At 39.1% G+C, this 19,952-nt stretch overlaps 1 protein-coding gene across 5 annotated transcripts in view; it reads left to right on the top strand.

Moving 5' to 3' along the window:
* The window catches only part of CEP112 (centrosomal protein 112), a 291,150-nt gene that overhangs the window by 196,242 nt on the left and 74,956 nt on the right, over positions 1 to 19,952 (top strand). For 3 of the 5 annotated variants that reach the window (XM_054048114.1, XM_054048115.1, XM_054048118.1), the window contains 2 exons: positions 6,108 to 6,338; positions 18,752 to 18,823. The exons of 1 other annotated variant lie outside the window; for it this stretch is intronic. In XM_054048114.1, coding sequence (XP_053904089.1) covers positions 6,108 to 6,338; positions 18,752 to 18,823 — 303 coding nt within the window. The remainder of the gene's footprint in view (positions 1 to 6,107; positions 6,339 to 18,751; positions 18,824 to 19,952) is intronic. One more of the 5 variants, XM_054048116.1, reaches the window with a different exon arrangement.

Raw genomic sequence — 19,952 nt, 5'->3', positions numbered from 1 at the left:
GCTAAGCTGCTGTGATAAAGATATTAACTGATTTTATTGAATCGGCCCAGCATCTCATCACACATCAGAAGTTAGTATGTGAAGTTGGATAGATTGATTTGTTATTGTTCTCTTAGGGGCTTGATGCTTCAATCAAAGGCATTATGTAAATACCAACTATTATTACTACCTTCTGTATGCATAAATGAAATACACCTCTACCCCGATATAACGCTGTCCTCAGGAGCCAAAAAATCTTACCGCATTATAGGTGAAACCGTGTTATATCGAACTTGCTTTGATACGCCGGAGTGCACAGCCCTGCCCCCCTGGAGCGCTGCTTTACTGCGTTATATCCAAATTCGTGTTATATCGGGTCGCGTTATATCAGGGTAGAAGTGTACCTATAGATTAGCATATCTCTATCCCTTCACTCCTTCTGAATCCTATTTTCTTCCACTTTACATCCCTCAAGGCTATCTTTCTTGGCCAACATACTTATGTTCCTTCTGAGTCTTAACAACCCTGCTTCCTGATAAGTTTGATTAAATCAAAGTTGAGTGACACAGTGGACTTCCTTCAGGATCTTTCTCTGTAGCATGTCTACACTTACTGAATAAAGTAATCAGAGTTAAGGAATAGAAATTTGACTAAGATCTCCTGTTCTGAAATTCAATACACAATTAAGCATTTTTTTGTTTGTTTGCGCTGGAATTTCTCTATATGGTAGAGTTTCATTCTAGTCATGGGAAGGAAGGAAAAAGTATTCCTGTGGTTTTCTGACTGTATCACTGTAGGGTTTGGGTTTTTTAAATTTTATGTGATGCTTTACATACATTCCCTGCTTGTGTTTCTGTAATGAAGTTTTATTCACTATTCACCTTTGGTTATACTTTATTGTTTTCTTGGAAGGATCAGATTGTGGTAGTACTCACTGGAACTGGTACTGCTAAGGAACTAGTTAGTATTGGTCATGCTATTTTTATTGGCAATATTGATGAAAATCCTAAACAATTTAGTCCTGAAGAACCCAGATGACGGACAGTGAAAGATAATATTCTGTAGAAGCCACTGCTTTCTTGGGAATTTTAGTCAGCGTCCATGTGTGCAGGTCTGGTTGCCCCATCTCAAAACAGATATATTAGAATTGGAAAAGTTATAAAGAAGGGCAACAAAAAGGATTAGGTGCATGGAACAGCATCTGTACAAGGAGAAAGTAAAAAACTGGGACTGTTCAGTTTAGAAAAGAGATGATTAAGAGAGTATATGATAGAGATCTATAAAATCATGAATGAGATGGAGAAAGTGAATAGGAAAGTGTTATTTACCCCTTCACATAACATAAGAATAGGGGTCACCCAATGAAATTAATAGGCTGCAGGTTTTAAACAAACAAAAGGAAGTATTTCTTCACACACTGCATAGTCAACCTGTGGAACTCATTGCCATGGGATGTTTTGAAGGCCAAAAGTATAACTGGGTTCAAAAAAGAATTAGATAAGTTCCTGGGGGATAAGTCCATCAATGGCTATTAACCAAGACGGTCAGGGATGCAACCCTATGCACCAGGTGTCCCTAAACCTCCAACTTCCGGAAGCTGGGACTGGATGACAGGGGTAAGATCACTCAAAAATGCCCTGTTCTGTTTACACCCTATGAAGCATCTGGCACCTACCACTGTTGGAAGACAGGATACGGGGTAGATAGACCATTGGTCTGACCCAGTATGGTCAGAATGGCTGTTCTTATTAGGCGCTAAAATGAATGTGTTTGACCTTAAACTGTTGTGCATTTGCACTTCATTCAGGTTGCCATCTTATTTGTATTCACCTTTAATGATTAGGAGTTAGATTACTTTTATCTATGGGAGGCTACACTCCTATGCAAAGAGCCTGTCAGCTCTACAGTGAAACATGTGTTGTTACTGAAATGGGAAGTCAAATGTCTATTCAAGAAATCTGGCTCATGTATGTGGACATTATATTGTAGGTATATCTTCTAAATATGCAACTGAAACTTTATCACCAATTATTAAAAATCCTTCTTTTCTTTGGCCATGTTTGATAGGCCTTTTACAAACAATCTACTGTGTGGTGAGCAGCACTCTGTCTACCACATCTTTCACCATGGTATCAGAGCACCTTAACAATGCTGTAGAAACAAATGAAATATCTCCTTTTGGAGTCAGCTGACAATTAGTATATTGAATTGTTTTAATGAATAAGTGAATTTTAATTTTCTTTGAAGTGATAAAGCACTGAGCAGGAACAGACACAAAGAGGCAGAAACTACGCATATAATGTTACAGCTAATTGGGTTATATAGAAACTACTCTGTGGCATTCCTCACTTCTGGCCAGTTATACTATTGCTCTCTTGATTCTAGGATGTTCTAAAACAGAGGCCATTAATTAAGATGACTTGACAACATGTTTAACATCTGACCAGGTGAAGGCAAGCCAAGTCTATGTGAGATAGTCATAGACACAGTAGCAACAGTTTCTAGAGTTGCAAATCATTATTTTCTCTCTTTCTCATGAAAATCTTCCTGGTAGCAAGCAACATCAAATTATCAGCATGGATTGTGCTTTGCATCCGCACATGCTATGAGCTCGCCAAAGTACCAGCCCTGGTGATCAGGGCTCACTCGACTAGGGCCCAAGCATCCTTGGCGGCTTTCTTGGCGCAGGTTCTACTCCAGGAAATCTGTAAAGCAGCCATCAGGTCGTCGGTACATACATTCACAGCCCATTACGCAGTCCATCATCAGACCAGAGAGGACGCGGTGGTCGGCAGGGCTGTGCTTCAATCAATTGTTACTTGACTCCTACCCTCCTCCAATGGTAAGCTTGTGAGTCACCTAATGTATAATGGACGTGAACAATCACTCGAAGAAGAAGAAACGGTTACCTACCTTTTGTAACTGTTGTTCTTTGAGATGTGTTGTTCACGTCCATTACACTTCCCACCCTTCGTCCCCTCTGTTGGAGTCACTGGCAAGAAGGAACCGAGGGAGGGTCGGGACCGCAAGGATATATATACACTAGAGCGGGGCACCGCTCTGGCGGGGGGGACCCCTGCCGGCCCGACAGGAGCCGCTGAGTGAAAAAGTTTCCGACGTCCGTGCACGCAATGCGCGCACACCTAATGTGTAATGGACGTGACCAACACATCTCGAAGAACAACAGTTAAGAAAGGTAGGTAACCGTTTTTTGCTATGACATGTATGTGAATGGATCCCAGTAAACTGTTTCCTATGAGCTAACCTATAACTATAACTATAACTATAACTATAACTATATATATATATATATATATATATATATATATATATATACACGCATCCACACAGTGTATAATCTTTCAGTGAAAATGTTCTTGTTCAAAACTACATACATATGGTTCATTACGTCATGTATTGTAATTCTTAAAATCAGAACATTTTTACTTTATAGTCACAAGATGGAAATATATTGAAGGTTTATCATGAAAAACCTACTAGAAATGATGAAATCAATAAAAGAATAGTAGAATGCAATTCTTGTATGTCTCTCATTATCTTCTGTTACTTTGTACTTTGCTTCCAAGGAGACAATCTGTTATCTTCTAAAGGAACTCAACATATGATAGACAAAAGTCAGGAATAATTGGACAATATCGAATGCAAAGCTTAGTTGAAATCATGAATCTTTTGAAAGAAATTCACATTTAGAAAATTACAAACCAGGGAAAGGAAGATGGAACAAGAATCCACATCATGAAAATTCTATTAATAGAAGCACTATGTGTTTAGAAATATAGTACAACCCTAGATTAACAACACTTGGTTACCCACAATTCCTTTTTATCCAAATGGAGCCAGGTTCTCAGTGTCTTAATTATCTTGAAAAATCCCTTGATTATCTAGAACCTTACTTGTCCAAATGTGTTCAGTGTTCCCTTGACTAAGATGTCTGAAGCTGTGTACTGATCACTTTATTCAGTCTTATTTACCGAAACAAGTAATGCCACAAAAGGTTACAAAATTGTGTAAATACATCCTTTTCAAAACCACAAGAGATGATGCATAAAATGATATAAATTATATATGGTAGACGAGTCTAACTTTGTGAAACTTACATTCTGAGGTGCTGGAAAAGAGTGAGTATTGTGTTATAATTAGAGTAGTCTGTTATTGCATCTGAGGACCTTTCTTTTGTAAAATTTTCAAATGCACCTAATAGGATTTAGGCTCCTAAGTCACTCTGCTACTTTTGAAAATGTTATCCCTTGCCTGAGACAAGTTAGATGAGTCTTGGCAATCCATCAACCTCTGTCATCTGTTGTTGTGCGTTCTTTAAGTCTACTCAAGATTTGGAGATGCATGGGAATGAATTGGCTGGGAATGAATCTGGCCATGATGGAAGTGTTGCTGCTAGTTTTGGGAATTCACATAGAGAGAAGAAAGACTGTGCCTGCACCTTTATCAACATAGTGCTGAGCCTGGAGGTTTTGTTAAATTCTTCATGGCTTCTTGGTATGTAGATAATGATGGTCCTGTGTAGTGTCTTCTTCTATTAGCAGTCAGCCAGTCATCTTTCCTCTCAGATGAAGATTTTGCCACAGTGACCCATGTCTTTGCCATCTCCAGGCTGGATTACAATAATGCACTCTCTTTTATGTGGCCCTTCATGAACCCTTAGGTGCTTCATCTTGTTCAGAACACAATGGCCTGTCTTCCAATTGAGGAAAGTCAATATACTTAGCTATATCGTCTGCACTGTCTACCTGTTCATTTCAGGGTACGGTTTTAGGCCTTAATGACCATACTGTAAGTCTTACAAGGGCTAGAACCCTGTTGTTTAAGTGGCTATGTTCCTTCATGACAATTGGAGTCTGTTGGGTTGTCTTGTTTCTCAGTGCTTGGAAATCAGTGGCAGAGGTCTCACGGTTAATGCTCCTTTTTCAAACTTACTTTTCATCAGAACCCAAATTTACCAAGTTTCATATCATACACCAAAGCTGCTTTGGTCAGTCTTAGAATCATAGAATATCAGGGTTGGAAGGGACCTCAGGAGGTCATCTAGTCCAACCCCCTGCTCAAAGCAGGACCAATCCCCAACTAAATCATCCCAGCCACGGCTTTGTCAAGCCTGACCTTAAAAACCTCTAAGGAAGGAATTTTTTCATGATTTTGACAGTATTTTGTTTTTGATATCTACCTTTTTTGTTGTTCTTCTCTTGGATTGGTTGTCTTTAACTAGGGTGGTTTTATGAACGGTAGGACTGTTATATTTAGTTTTGAGCTCAGTATTTTTCTATTAATTTTGCTGCCCTTTGTCATGAGCACTTTATCAGATCATAACTAAATCTAGAATAATATCAGGGTCCATCTTCCTCCAATTACCTTGCCAAAGACTATAAGTTTCAAATTGATACATGTTATTGTCATTGTTTAGATGGTCTACCCTAGCCAGGAATGTGGTTTACACTCAGTAGCTATCAGTTATAAGTGATTTTCATGTATGGTGGGTGAAGCACTGGTTGACCCAAATCCTGTTAATACAGAAAAATCTTTTTTTAACATACACTAAAAAAAAATGGCCTTGGGCATCACATGTTTGTATCCTCTAGCTGCCTGACAGGTTCACAAACAATGTTAGCTAGCCCTGGAGCTGCATCCTCTTTGTGTAGACTTTACTGAAGAAGTGTCTTAAGGAGGGAGTTTAATAAGAAGAGGGTGGGGGCTTGGCACACTGAGATTGAGAGGAAATAGTATAGGAAAAGATACAAAGCCAGGACTGGAAGAATGAACAAAATGAATGGTAAAGCTGATTGTTTGGTGGAGTGAAAGGGAGGGTGAGTGGGTACTAAGTTTGGAACTCTACCTTGGCCCTAAAGCAGGCTTTTCTTGCTGGCTTCTGTGGCATTGCTGATAGCCTCCATCCAAACTTTGGCCAGAAGGAAGCTTTTTCCGTTTGTGTGTGAAGGCAAAGGCAGGGTAAAAGAGAAAGGGAGAATCCTAAAGTGCAGATGAATTCTAATGGGAGGGGAGAAAGGGAATTCTTCTAGCTTGTTCCCTATGCTAGTCTTATCAGAGAAGTCATATAAGAAGTGTTCTTCCATTTTTTTTTTTTTTTTTAATTTAAGATTATCCATGATATGGAGGCCCAAATCCACAAGCTGAGAGAAGAGCTTATTCAGGTAAATGCTCAGCGGAAGCAGCAGTTGGTAGAGCTTAGCCTTCTGCGGGAAGAAGAAAAGCAGAGGGCTGCTCGGGATCACGAGACTGCCGTGAATAAGCTTAAAGCAGAGTCGGAAAAGATGGCCTTAGACCTGAAAAGGACACATGCTGCAGAGACCGAGATGACATTGGAAAAGGTAAGAGATTCACATGATACTGCACAAACCTGGTTAGGTCATAGAAAGTGAGGGACAATGTATCCGAAGTGACACACTCTATAACAAATTATACAAATCAATAACAGTAGTGAGATCACTTAAATAAAGGAAACTGCTACAGATCAGAGTTTGTCAAATCCTATGGCATTCAGGCCGGAGGAGCTCAGAGTTTTGAGGTCCTTGAATGAAAGGCTTCTATGATAACAAAATGCAGATTTCATGGTGATAATTAATATTGTTTTGACTAGCCTTCTTCCCCAGCAGAGTGCCACACTCTAGCAGAAGTAGCAGTAGAATCAGATCACCAATCTAGTATACAGTAGTTTAAGTAGGGGGAAATGGTAGACCAGAATAACAGCATGATTTGAAATGCAGCTTCAATCCAGGATGGGGTTTATCACTTTTTCTTGATTAGGATGGGGTTGACAAGGGAGATCCTACTTTATTAATCCATGTATTTTGCTCTGTAAAAAACAGTTTAAGGGGGAAAGTTCAGGATACAAGTATCTGGATATAAATTGCCTTCAATATAAAAGGGGGAAAGCTTTTGTGTGCTTGTCTTTATTTTAGTAAGTAAGGACTTAGAGATCAATTTTGTGGGGTGGGGAGGAGGGAAGGTTCGGAAGAGGGGTGTGAATGTTTAAGTTTGGGGATTCATGTTTTAAAACACACTGGTGTTTTCTCCCACCTTATGCTCAACCAGTTCATTCATAGTATGACTCAATGTTTGGCTGTTTTTGGCTGAATGTTGACTCCTTTTTATGGGCTTCACTTTCATTCAGCACTGAGCAGGTGTTTTTGATACAAATCAGCAAGATTTGAAATACTTAAGGACAGGAACACAAAGAAATGAACTCTGATAGAAGTGTGAAAACCTCACTGCTATGTGATATAGAAATAAAAATGGTTAGTTATATGTTACGATACTAATATTTTAGAAAACTGTGTATTCAACAATCTCTGTACATTTTAAATAATGCCATGCTTATAAAAGATGGTATTTTGAATTTCCTCAATAACATTTTACAATTTTTTTTTTAAATTGCTACGTATGTTTCTCCATTTCCTGTCCTTCAGATGTATTTATGTGAACATTTACCAGTGTTGTCAGCTAATATCATTACCATTTCCCTTAGGATGTTGGCTCATTGGCACTAAGGAACTTGCATATACATATTTTAGCTTTTCTTGGATCCATTTACTCATCTGAGATTGGATCCAACCTCTCTGTCCTGGGTGAAATCTAGACTGTTAATGGGAGTGGTTCAGTTTGTTTGGTGCTGCAGAGACTTAGGCTAGGTCTACACTACGGGGGGCGGGGGGAGTCGACCTAAGATACGCCACTTCAGCCACATGAATAGCATAGCTGAAGTTGTGTATTTTAGGTCGACTTACCTGGCTGTGAGGACGGTGGCGAGTTGACCGCTGCTGCGCCACTGTCGACTCCGCTTCCACCTCTTGCTGCGGTGGAGTTCCGGAGTCGACGGCAGAGCCATCGGGGATCGATTTTTTCGCGTCTTCACTAGACGCGATAAGTCGATCCCCAATAGATCGATTGCTACCCGCCGATTCGGCGGGTAGTGAAGACGTGCCCTAAATCAAAGTCTTGTAGGTATTCAATTCACAGTACTGGTGACTGCACTGCCAAATTAAAGCAAAATCTTTAATATCTTTTGCCAGTATGTAGTCATAAGAACCAAGTCAGAAAATAGATATTGCTAGATATTTAAGTATAGATAGCAGTAACATTGAAGGTTGAGATTTTCAAAAGAGAGTAGCTAGGTGACCAAGTTTCAATGGGATCTGAGTGACTAGCTTCCTTAAGTTCCTTTGCACATCCCAGCCTAAATATAGAGCCTGATCCTGCAAACAGTTATGCATGTGAGTAACTTCATTCAGGTCCATTGCAGTCAATCTGACTATTCATATGATTGAAGTTATTCATGTGCATGTTTGTAGGATTAAGTGTTTAATGCAGATGGAGTAGTAACTAATGAGCCTGGCCTTTTAAATAACTATGGCTCTGTTCCTTCAAACACTTATGCACATGCTTAACTTTTCTACTGTGAGTAATCTCACTAAAATGTCACTTATCTGTGGTAATATTGTTAAGCTTGTTTGTAAGGGTTTTCAAGATCAGAGTCTGATTCTGTATTGAGGGTTTTTTTTTTTTTCTTGTTTTAAAAATATCACCATTATTGGATTCTTATTTAGTAGGAATAAATTTTTATTTAGGCTGCTGCAGCTTTTAATGGCGTAATCAGCGTATAGTTATCTAGAAAAGATCACCAAGACTTTAAAATCTATTTTATAATATTTTCAGTTCCTTAGAAAAGAAAATAATTGTCATCAAAGGACATATTTAAACATTGTGCTAAACTAAAATGAAAACTACTTGATGTTTAAAATAGGCCATGTGTGTATGTAAGCATACAGTTGTTTTAAATATTTTAACATGTATTAGTGTGGTAAATTCCACATTTGATTACAAAATGATACGGAGCAACAAAAAATAAGTCTATGCATATACGGTTCAAACGGTCTTTGTGAAATTGACATTTCATTTACCTGCATCAGGTTCTTGGTCCGTAATTTTAAACAGCATTCTGAGGATTATGTTGGAAATCTGCCAGCCTGAAGCCATTAAATGGCTATGATCAACAATTCAGAATCTTTTTTGAATTTAAGGAAAGCTCCACTTGGCATAATTATTTAAAGCCAAGGTCACAGAAAGTATTTAAACCTTTGAAATTCATAATTAAAGGATTAATATTAACTCATGAAGACATTGTCATTTTTGCTTAAAAATGGAATTTGAATCTCAATTATTTTCTTTCTTTGATCTTTTTTTTACATTAATAGTACAGCAAAAGAAAAAAAGTTAACTTCTTTACATCCCCAAATTAAAGTTACAAATAATCCTTAAACACTTCAGAGGAAAATATTCTTAATAGTCTTGAATCACCATTACTGTCAAAAATATTCTTTTTAAACTTTCAGTTGAATTTTTTTCATTTTCCAAATAAAATTACATGAAGACATTTCTAATTTTAATTTACATTAGATGGCATTAAATTTCAAGGGAATATGTTTATCATTTAGCCTATTTCTTCTTTTCTAATTTATGATCAGGAGATAATGTGCTGGGGGGGGAAAAATTATTTTGTTGGCAAAAGGAGTTTTACATATTCCTGTGCAAGCAACCATGAACTACCTCTACTCATTCCTACCCCATTTCACCTCTTTGTAAAGCCCAATCTCGGAGCTCTGCAAAGAGGCCACCAGGTCCCAAAGGAGTTTGGAGGAGACCTCCATTTTCAGCTGAGAAGTGAAAATGATAGTGTTTACCAAACTGAAATGAAATTCTGACACAATTGAAGTCAAGTGAGGATTTGGGATTGGAGATTTTTTTTTTTTTATAAAAGAAAAGAAAAACAACTTTAATAATAGCCCACATGCTGCTTCTTTTAAAAAGTAACTTTCCTTCTGAGGTTTTGAATTGTTTAGCAAATCTTGTTACCTTTAAGTTGTTATGGAAGAAAATGAAAGGAAAGTTTTGTTTGTTTTTGTTCATGTTTTGTCTTCTAAGGTTTATGTTCTTCTATTTACTTGATTATATATGGTGCCAGGAACTGCAAGGTGAACCTCAGAAGGTTTCGTGGGTCTGGTTTTGGTTTGGAAAAGATCATATGAACGTCCAAACTTTCAGAGGCTCATTCCTTTCCCAGGTGAAAGGATTAATTCCCGTGTGGTCTTATATTCTGTGCAATATTGATTTCTCTGTGTGATGGTTTCAGGGGTTTATGGATTGGCACTCCCCTGATCAGGATCACAATAGGAAAAGTTTTCTAAAATTTCAGTGAAGACCTTAAAGAAGAAAGAGAATTTATAGAGGCATGTCATTCGCATACTTTTGCTTTCTCAATAACCCTGATGCAGAATGGGGAAAAAAGTCTAAGAGAATAAGCTTTATTGATAGCACCCTGCTCATGAGTATGAACAGATGTGATCCCTTGTAATGAAACATGTGGGATTAATTTGATGTTGCTTGCTACCAGGAAGATTTTCATGTAGAAGAGATGTTACTTTCTTTATTCTTCAGGCTCCTCTTGCGGATGGATGATTAATTGATACTTAAGGTCCATTGAACTTTGTATTGCAAATTGCCAGGCTGGGAATTAATGAGATGTTACTGTTCAAACCAGACATGGCTGGTAAATTTAAACAAGCAGGGGATTTTGCCAGTTTCCAATTTTGCCAGTTTCTCTGTATTGATTAAATGGGGGTGATGATGGCACTTTATTAGCATAGAGCAGGGCTAAATACAGATTATATTAGTTTGTAAATGGCAGGCCCTTATATGTAATTCTGATTTTGTGTTTTTTAATGATGCTCTCTATAATGAGGTAAACATGTTTTCGTTTGTTCGGGCTGTATATATTTTGGTATTTCTATTATTTAGAGTCACATACTGTCTCATCTTACCTTCTGAGATAAAGAAAATTAATATTTTAATTTCATTGTATTTTGGTAGTATTTAATGCATGATTAGAGTATTTTAACCACTATAAGGCTGCTCCGGAATAGTATTTAAGAGAAATTTTAAAAGTGTGAAGCTGACAGTAACTATCTGTTTATAATTATTTCATTTTAAAATGAGATTAATCAATAGGGAGGATAAAATATTGTGCTTCCTGGAAAAAATCCTTATCGGGCAGCCAGATGAAACTGTGTAATCCACATTGTAAAGAAAAGAAACAAGTCACCTGTTATGGAACAAAAAGGGAAAAAAAGTCCATAATTTTCCACTGACCTTACTCTGTAGCTGGCATTATTTTTATGTAACCCCGCTGTGAGGTGTTTTTCTGAAATGTGAGCTGTTAGAGGTGTAAATGTTTTGGAACTGGCTTACCATCTCTGTCCCAGACAAATCACAGCTCTGTTTGACATCTCCATGCCTGTTCTCTTTGGGGGAAATTCTGCTCTATGCATTATTAAAAGCACTGAATAGGGTGCTTTCCATCGCCTGGGATTTCCAGAAGGAATTCTGTCTGAACCAGTCAGAATTCCTGTCAATGTGTCTGGTGCAGCATCCTCCATCTCTGCTCCTGCCTCTGTACCTGGGTAGTTCTATTGATCATTGTGAAGGAGTGGGGGTGATGGCCCGGCTTTCAGTTTGCCCTGCCTTCCCCCTTTTGGGCAAGTGACCACAGTATGCGAGGCGGGACCAAGGTGCTCTCTGAGTCTGTAAAACCCCACCACAGTAAGAGGAGGAGGAGTAGCAACTTGTATCCCCTCTGCTTGCGCCCACCTGTGGAGTAGCTGGTCAGAATCAGGCTCTTTTGTTATATTTATTCTTGCCTGAAGATGCTCTAAAATATTTTGATTATGTAATTTACTTTTATTCTATTAAATTGGAAAGAGATTTTTAGTACCTTTTTATGCTCTTGCTAATTTGGGATTTGATCCTGTGAACCCTTACTCATGCAAGTAGTAATATTGAAGACAATGGTGTAAAAATAGATTTACATAAGAACATAAGAATGGCCACAGTGGGACAGACCAAAGGTCCATCGAGCCCAGTATCCTGTCCTCTGACAGTGGCCAATGGCAGGTACCCCAAAGGAAATGAACAGACAGGTTATCAAGTGATCCATGCCCTGTCACCCAATCCCAGCTTCTGGCAAACAGAGGCTAGGGACACCATTCCTGCCCATCCTGGCTAATAGCCATTGATGGACCTATCCTCCATGAATCTATCTAGCTCCCTTTTGAACCCCATTATAATATTGGCCTTCACAACACCCTCTGGCAAGGAGTTCCAGAGGTTGACAGTGGGTTGCGTGAAAATGCAGGCTTGAGCACTTAGTTATACGGGCCTTTTCCCCACGAGATTCTAAAAGCCCTGTTCACTGCAGGGGTTAAACTGCAGTTGATCATTGCAGAGGTGCACAAGTTAAGGGGAGGACACATGAGCTTCTGCTCTGCTAATCTTGTCCCCTCCCTGCTGTGTGAGTAGGAGCAGTCATGGGTTCAGTCCCTTACTATCCTGAGAGCATGAGTGTAGCCATGCAAAAAGGACCAGGAGGAGGCTCACACTGTTCCTTCCTAAAGGGGGACTGAAGCAGGTGAGCTTCCCAGTAGCTTCTGTTGGGGCAGCTCTAACACAGGCCTTTGCATAATAGGCACAATCTAGCCATATACATAATGGATTACTGAAATGCAGCCACCTCTGGGGTGAAAGGTGGCAGCCATTTATCAGTGCACAACACCACCATAATAGTTCAGGACAGAAAGTGTTACTGCAGTTAGACTCTGAATAGCCATGTTACACATAAATCAGGCAAGGAGTCCAAGACATTAGCAGGGAGAGTTGAAATTGTTTGTCATGTCCTTGTGTCTTCATTTATTTTCATGACATCCATTGTTACACTCAAACATAACACACCCTGAAAGATTACCAACATTTCTGTAAACAAAAGTAATAAAAGATTATTTCTGGGAAAGTGGACCATTTTAATTGTACTGATTTGATTAAAAAATGAAACAACCCCTCCGCCCAGCAAACAACCCCTCCACCCAGCAGATTTTATTTGCTTCCTCTTTAACGTATTTTATGTGTCAGTTGATTATATTATTATAGTATATGATGACTGTTTTGCATTGTAAGTTACACCCACGTATGAAAAATATTACACATCGGGTGTTTAAAAAATAAATACATTAGAGATGCTTACTACCGTTGTGTGGGCTGCACTAATGACTAATTTCAACAATAGGGTGACAGATGTTATAGGTTGTATCAACAGCACTTATGGCATAAACACTAGTCAGCCAGGTGTAACATACTATACAAAGCTTGTGTATATTTTCAAGTTTGCCAGAAATTATTAAAAGAAAGAGGAGAGCTACATTTCTAAGTGCGTGCAGATGTGAATTTTGGCTAACATAGCTGTTTGTAACATTCATCTGTGGTATTTTCTTGGCAAAGAAAATGAGTATTCAGAAAGCATGACCCTAACAGACCAGTAGACATGCTAACAATACTCTAAGGAAGCATCCTTGGAATACTAAATCTAACTCATAAAACAGTTATATCTTTGATACATATAAAAATACATATAGTGTGGAGTTGAAGTGGTTTTTTTCCCTGCATTTGAATAATTTCCATCTTAAGCTTTTTGTTGACTGTGTTCCTGGAGTCTAATAGACATTTTGGTTCCTTTTATCAAGTATTTATTCAGGTTTAAAGACTGTGTCTGTCTATTTCTTTCTCACTGCTACTTTCATTCCAGAGAGGAAGTATGTTTCTGTATGTACACATCCTGTTTAACACATATGATAGTTAAAATTATAAGATAAAGTAAGAGCCACAAAGAGAAAGAATAGTCCAGTAGTTAAGGTGCTAGCCTTGGACTCTGGAGAAAGTGAAAATCAATGCAACTTAGGCACCTAAGAGCCTAAATCACTTTTGAAAATGGGGGATAAGTGTCTAATTCACTTAGACCTGGCAATGCTGAGCAGAGCAATGCTTAAATACCTTTTAAAATGTGGGCTTCTATGTCTCAGTTCTTCATCTGTAAAAAGGGATAAGAGCACATCCCTACCTTGCAGGGTAAATAAATTAAAGATAGTGAGGCATTCAGATACTACACTGCTGGGGGCAATTGTGAGTACTTAAGTAAACAGATTTCACTGATGACAGATGGTTTGTTATATGTATCTTGAGGATCTGGTGAAATATGTATCCTTAGTCACAGTTATTTTTTGTTTACTTGATGGATAGCATGAGGTTTAGTCAGGAACATGTATCTTCATTAAAATCAGACATAAATTATCACTTTTCCCTCACGGATGCTTGCTTTACAGTAGTCTGTTAGAAAAGCACAGGAAAAACAGAGACATGTTTTGGTTGGTTCTTGCACATAAGCTATAATTTCAATACAATTATGAAACAGTTCAGTTTGTGGAGCTGGGCATGTAACTCAGCCAAAGCTGCACAATTCAGTTTTATTGATTTAAATGATGTAACAGTTGTTTGGAATTTTTTTTCTTTTCTACGCTTATAAAGTCCTGTATTTTATAGCTATTACAATCATGAAATATACCTCCAACAGGATTCATCTCTAAACTGTGTTAAGGTAAAGTTCAGGATGTAGGCACATAACAGTGTTCTGAGTTCATATTATCTTTCAAGAATGGGAGCGTTTAAATACAAGTTAGATAAATTCAGAGGTAAGGTTAAGCTTACGAGAAACACAAACATTTGAACATATGTAAATTCATCTAAGATGCCAAACTTACTTAACTCTGTCCCTAGAGATGGCCATTTCCTAACTTCTCTTTTTGTGTTTTTATAATTATTTTGTAACATGCTGTTTTTGTAAAAAGGACTTTTTCTAAGAACTTTGAGGTGTACAGCGTGCTGCTTACGTTTTGAACAGCTTCTGTTCCTGTGCAGTTGAATTTGCAGGTGGAGTTTTAGAAATGTGCACCACAGATAAATGGTTTCATCTCTCTATTTGTTAACTTGTTAGCTCTGTATTTAATAACATTTAATCATCATTGAGTTCGCAGGTTCAGTTGTAAAGCCCAATCCAGTTGGGTACTGAACACTTTCATCACCTTACAAGATTGTCCCCTTTATATGGAAAGAGAAATCATTGCAATGGAATATGCATTTGTCTAATACAGAATTTGTACATCACTGTTTTCCTGTGGAGCATATCTGACCATAAAAAAGGCCATAGTTGGTATAAACATTATGATTAAAGTATGCCTTTGTGGTCAATGATCAAATGAAACTGTATACGGTGGATAGTGTACACTGCTTTTCTGATTTCTTCAGGGTATTGCTAATGGGATGGATTTCAGATAGTTTTGGAAATTTAATTGAATTTCCATACTTTCAAATGTTTGGGTTTTATGTACATTTAAACTTAGATACTCAGGAAATTTAAAATATTTTTAAGCACTAATCTTTTAAGGTAATATGTATTCAAATCAGATATGTAATTTCAACCTTAACAAAAGTTTTTGCTTTGGAATTTCCTTTCCTTTTAGTTGCCTTAAGGTCTAATGAAGACACATTCTGCTCTTGCAGACCCTAGGAGTTCCACAAGAGGGAACCCTGGTCGAGCAGACCTTAAATGGTTCACTGAAGAGGGAATGCCACCTTGGTTTGCTGGCCATGAAATCTTCTAGTGGCCACTAGACTGGTCTCTCCTAAAATCTGCAGGATGGTGAAAAAAATGTATCAGCACAGTAGTTTGGGGTCAGCAGAACCAGATGGAAAAACCCTTCCTACACCCTTGGGCCTCTTGCTGCTAACCCCTAGCCCCAATTGAGCAAGTCCTGGGCAGTGAAAATCCCCATCCCTGCCCCTTCTACTGCATCCTGCTTCCTCCTCTGCTTCTCAGTTGACCTCCTGCTGCTCCTGCAAGGTATCACAGGAAATGAATGATCCGCTGCTCTACTACTGCTGCTGTTCCCTAACTTGGGGATTAGAGAGAGCAAACATCTCTTCCCTTGTTGCTCCTCCAGCTCTCTGATACTTGAAAAGGGGATTCTGGGCAGAGAGAAGATCCCTCCACTGGTCCCCCCTCACCCATTCTCTTTTTGAAGTTCAAACAAAAACGATATTTGTATTTTAAGGTCCTTTTCTAAGAACTTGGTGTCATTGATGAAAAAAACTTTCATGGAATGGCAGCTCCTATTTCTTCTTTAGGTATATATATGTCCCTGTGGGTGCTCCACCATGGGGCTCGCATGCACCCATACGTTCTTGACTGGGAAATGCAAAGCAGTGTCCATGGGCCTGGGCCTGTGGAGAACAGAACCTTGTGCCCCAAACAACAGCATATAAGGAGAGGTGGACCTGCCACCATTCATTTTTTTTCTCAACTGTCTGTGGTTCGAGACAGAGCAATTGCATGTCCACTGAGTCTCACTTTACACCTTCCTTAATATAATGATTTATTCTTAGTTTTTCCTGCATTTTGCTTAGTTATTTTATTTCTCTTTTAGTTTTAACACAGTTGTGTTTAGAAGGGGTGTTACCCTCTCCCTTTTTTTCCCGGTCCTGTTATTGGTGTATTTACACTCCAGGTTATGCCAAAAACCCCAGTTTAAGACCTGCCAGACCTGCCACAGGTCTTTTCCCTGCAGTGACAGGCATTTGAACTTCCTCCACTGCCTTGGAGACACCCACTCCTGTCAAAACATAAGGTCTGTAACGGATTTAAAGGCAGGTCTCAGAAAGACAGAGAGGCTAGACTGAAACTCCTTCTAATGGAATGCTCACGAGTTCTAGCAAGGTCCACTTCCTCTCTTCCTCCCAATATGTTGGCCTCAACATCCCAGGTCACTCTGATGGTTATTGCAGCTCCAGCAGTACCTTCAGAGGCTAGGACAGCTTTAAAAAAAAAAAAAAAAAAGCCGTCTCTTTCCCCTACTAGGGAACAGCTGAGGCACCACTCAATTCTGGTATGGAGCCACCAGTACTGCACAAGAAGTAGCATGCAGAGAAGTATTTTAATACACTGCACAGGGAGCTGTCTAACTCAGTACCAACTGACACCTTTTGGCACCGAGATGCACACATGCTCTGAGGTCGGAGAAGTTCCTCTATACTCCTCTCCCGTTCAGCGCTCAACATCTCAGCACCGACCCTTTCTCCAGACTCCAGTCCTGAGACTCAGGCTTCTGGATACCACAGCTCTCCAGCTCCATCCAGGTTTCTTTCCCCAGCGGACCTTTTCATCCCAGAGGCACTGGTGTTTCCCCTGTGACAGACCTCTGTGAAAGCCTCTTCCTTGGTACAGCTCAGACACCTTGCGACCAGAGTCCTCCAGGACTGAACCCCGACTGGATCTCTGGCATCTATCCTGTAGCTGATGTTCCCCCTTTCAGCCCAGGAGATAGTACTTCTTTGGACTCTGAGGTTTTGGGCAGGGCTCTTTTTTGGCACCATACTATCACACCCCACTGAGCCAGTATTCTGAAGAGGATCTTCCAGATCCCACCAGATGCCCTGTATCCAGGAGTTATGCATATCTGTGGGAACCCCCTCCATCCGCCCCCTCAGTGGGCTTACTTGCATCCCTGGGGTCACCTTGGTGAACAATTTTGTAGTGTACCAGCCAGAAAGAGACCACAATACCTACTAGTACTGTATCTCTCAAAGACATCTCCTGGCCAACCTGATGATGGCCCTCCAGTACCTTATGCCCCTTTGGCACTGGGAGACACTGGAGAACAGCAGTATTGCTGTCATTGGTTGCTTTAGCATTAACTTCTTGACTTCCTACTATAGATTTTTTTTCTCTCTGGTGTTTACTCCTCCCTGTCAAATATTCATGTCATTGGCATCTCTTCCATAACTTCTTAATGAATCACAATACCTCTCTGTTTTGGTGTGATTTGTAATTATTAGGCAAAAATAAGGATGAGATTTTACTCTGGGCAAACTTCAAAGCATCCGTAAACCACCAAAATATTCCCTAACTTCCTCTCTGAGCCATATTATTATCTGGACACCTCTAAAATCTGCAGTGACTGTGTAAGTCCCACCATGGGCTTTTCCTTTTTAGCCTAGTGAGACTATGGTCCTGCAGCCATTAACTTCTGCCAGGCTTGTCCTTGGTTGCCTCTTTCATCTCCTTTGGTAGACATTGTCTGATATTTTCCAGCAGTCCCTCATCTAGGAATGAGCAACCTAACATGGATTTTTCATCTTCTCCAGCACTCTAGCACAACTTTGAGTCTTTTAAGGAGGAATGGTTGGAGCTACCTAAGAGCCAGTTCATTGCCACAATTATGTCTGAGTTAGAGAATGAACAGGTACATCTCCAGATAATCCCTAAATGTCCAGCATTCCTTCTCCCTAGATGAATTTAGCCTCCAAGAATAAGGATACTTAGATGCAATTTCTTGGAGGAGAAAAATAGGTGTGCTTTCTAATGAGTGGAGCTCCCCAAATATATTGCCTGCACACCGCCACCCTACCAGTCCCTGTTCTTCAGAGACTGCATGCTGGACAGGAACTGATTGAGGATGGGGCATTGTACCTCCACTAGGTGGTGCTAGCATTGGTGCATATGCTGATTTATCTTGGGGTAACTGCTTTTAACAGCTCTTATTTAGCATAGATCTGCATCGGCAGTATAGTCATAGACTGCTACTGTTAAGTAACCTAGGTATTTTTCTGCTGCAGTTTATCTATCATTAGCATAATTTATGTTTACCTAGCTCCTTTAAAACCTTTTAGCAAAAAGATTTTTAGAAATGGATATATGTCGCTTGATATTATGTGATAGAACATGTTAGAGTATTAGTGAAAATAGGGTTTATACTCCTCCTACCTTCCCATTTCTTTTACCATTTACTCTCAGGGAGGGGTATCTCCAAGCAACCAAATCAGAGCAGTGTGGCTTCGGCAGAGACTAGAGATGGCATCATCTACAGTGAGTGGCCTTAAGATCAGTAGACTGTTATATAATGAATTTTATAAATGAAACACTGGTGACCATAATGAAGATGTAGTGTGAATCTTCCGTGATATGAGTAACCAAATTAACCCCTCATTGCACTGATATCCTGATTTTCCTCTTGGGCGGCAATGACATCAGTCATATAACATGTAGATATATATTCCCTTTCTATATAGTGAAGTATTGAAGTGGTTCTGCATTGTATAGATGCTGTTGCCTGCGTCTGCCCATATGGAATTTAAAGATTCTAGAACTCTTACCAAAAGAATAACCCTATTGTTTTGTTGTTCTGTACCATGTAATATCTCTTGTGTACATCACTTTTTTGTCTGCCTTACTGTTCCTGAGCAATAACTTCCTTGTTTTAGTTGTGTTGCACAATCCATGTATGTTTACTTATATATGGCCGTGGAGCGATTCCAACATACTAGCGTAGTGGTTCATGAATTAACACATTTATACTACCAAAAGTGAGCATGAAGCTTTGACTTTGATGGGAAAGTGTTTTTCCAAAGCTTAAAAGACCTAAGGAAAAAAAGTTTAATTTAAAAATGAAATTACATCATCTCATAGGGAAGCTATTTGGAAAAGTCTTCAATCTGTACCAAACTTCAAAAATAATATTAGAGAATAATCTCTCAGTGGTACTTTACTCAAGTGAGACTAAACAACATTTATGGCGCTATCCCAAGGACTTACTGGAGATATTTCAGAGCAGTAGTCTTGTTTGTTCATACATAGTGGGATTGTGCTTTCAATACCTTCTCTTTTTTAAAAAAAAATCCTTTTTTGCCCGTACTTCATGCTGCCACATGGATTTAAAACTGGCTGGAGAGCTACTAACAAAGAGTAATGCTATAAATGTCATTGTAATAATTTATATGGAGTTGTTTGCTGGGGTACTGTGCTGATCAGTGTTAGGGCTAGTTTTATTTAACATAGTCATTACTGATCTAGGTAGGAGGACAAACAGCACTTTAATTAAGTTCAAAAATGATACCATAGCACTGAAAATTACATTGACTGATGTTCTGGGACTTGTTATATCTGTCTGGACAATTGTCAAAAAAGTGCTACTAGATGGAGGAACCATTGACCATTA

This window comes from Malaclemys terrapin, chromosome 13 (assembly GCF_027887155.1).
Source record: "Malaclemys terrapin pileata isolate rMalTer1 chromosome 13, rMalTer1.hap1, whole genome shotgun sequence".
NCBI lineage: Eukaryota > Metazoa > Chordata > Testudines > Emydidae > Malaclemys > Malaclemys terrapin.
Note: the sequence above shows the minus strand (reverse complement) of the source record. Positions and strands in the feature narration are given on the sequence as shown.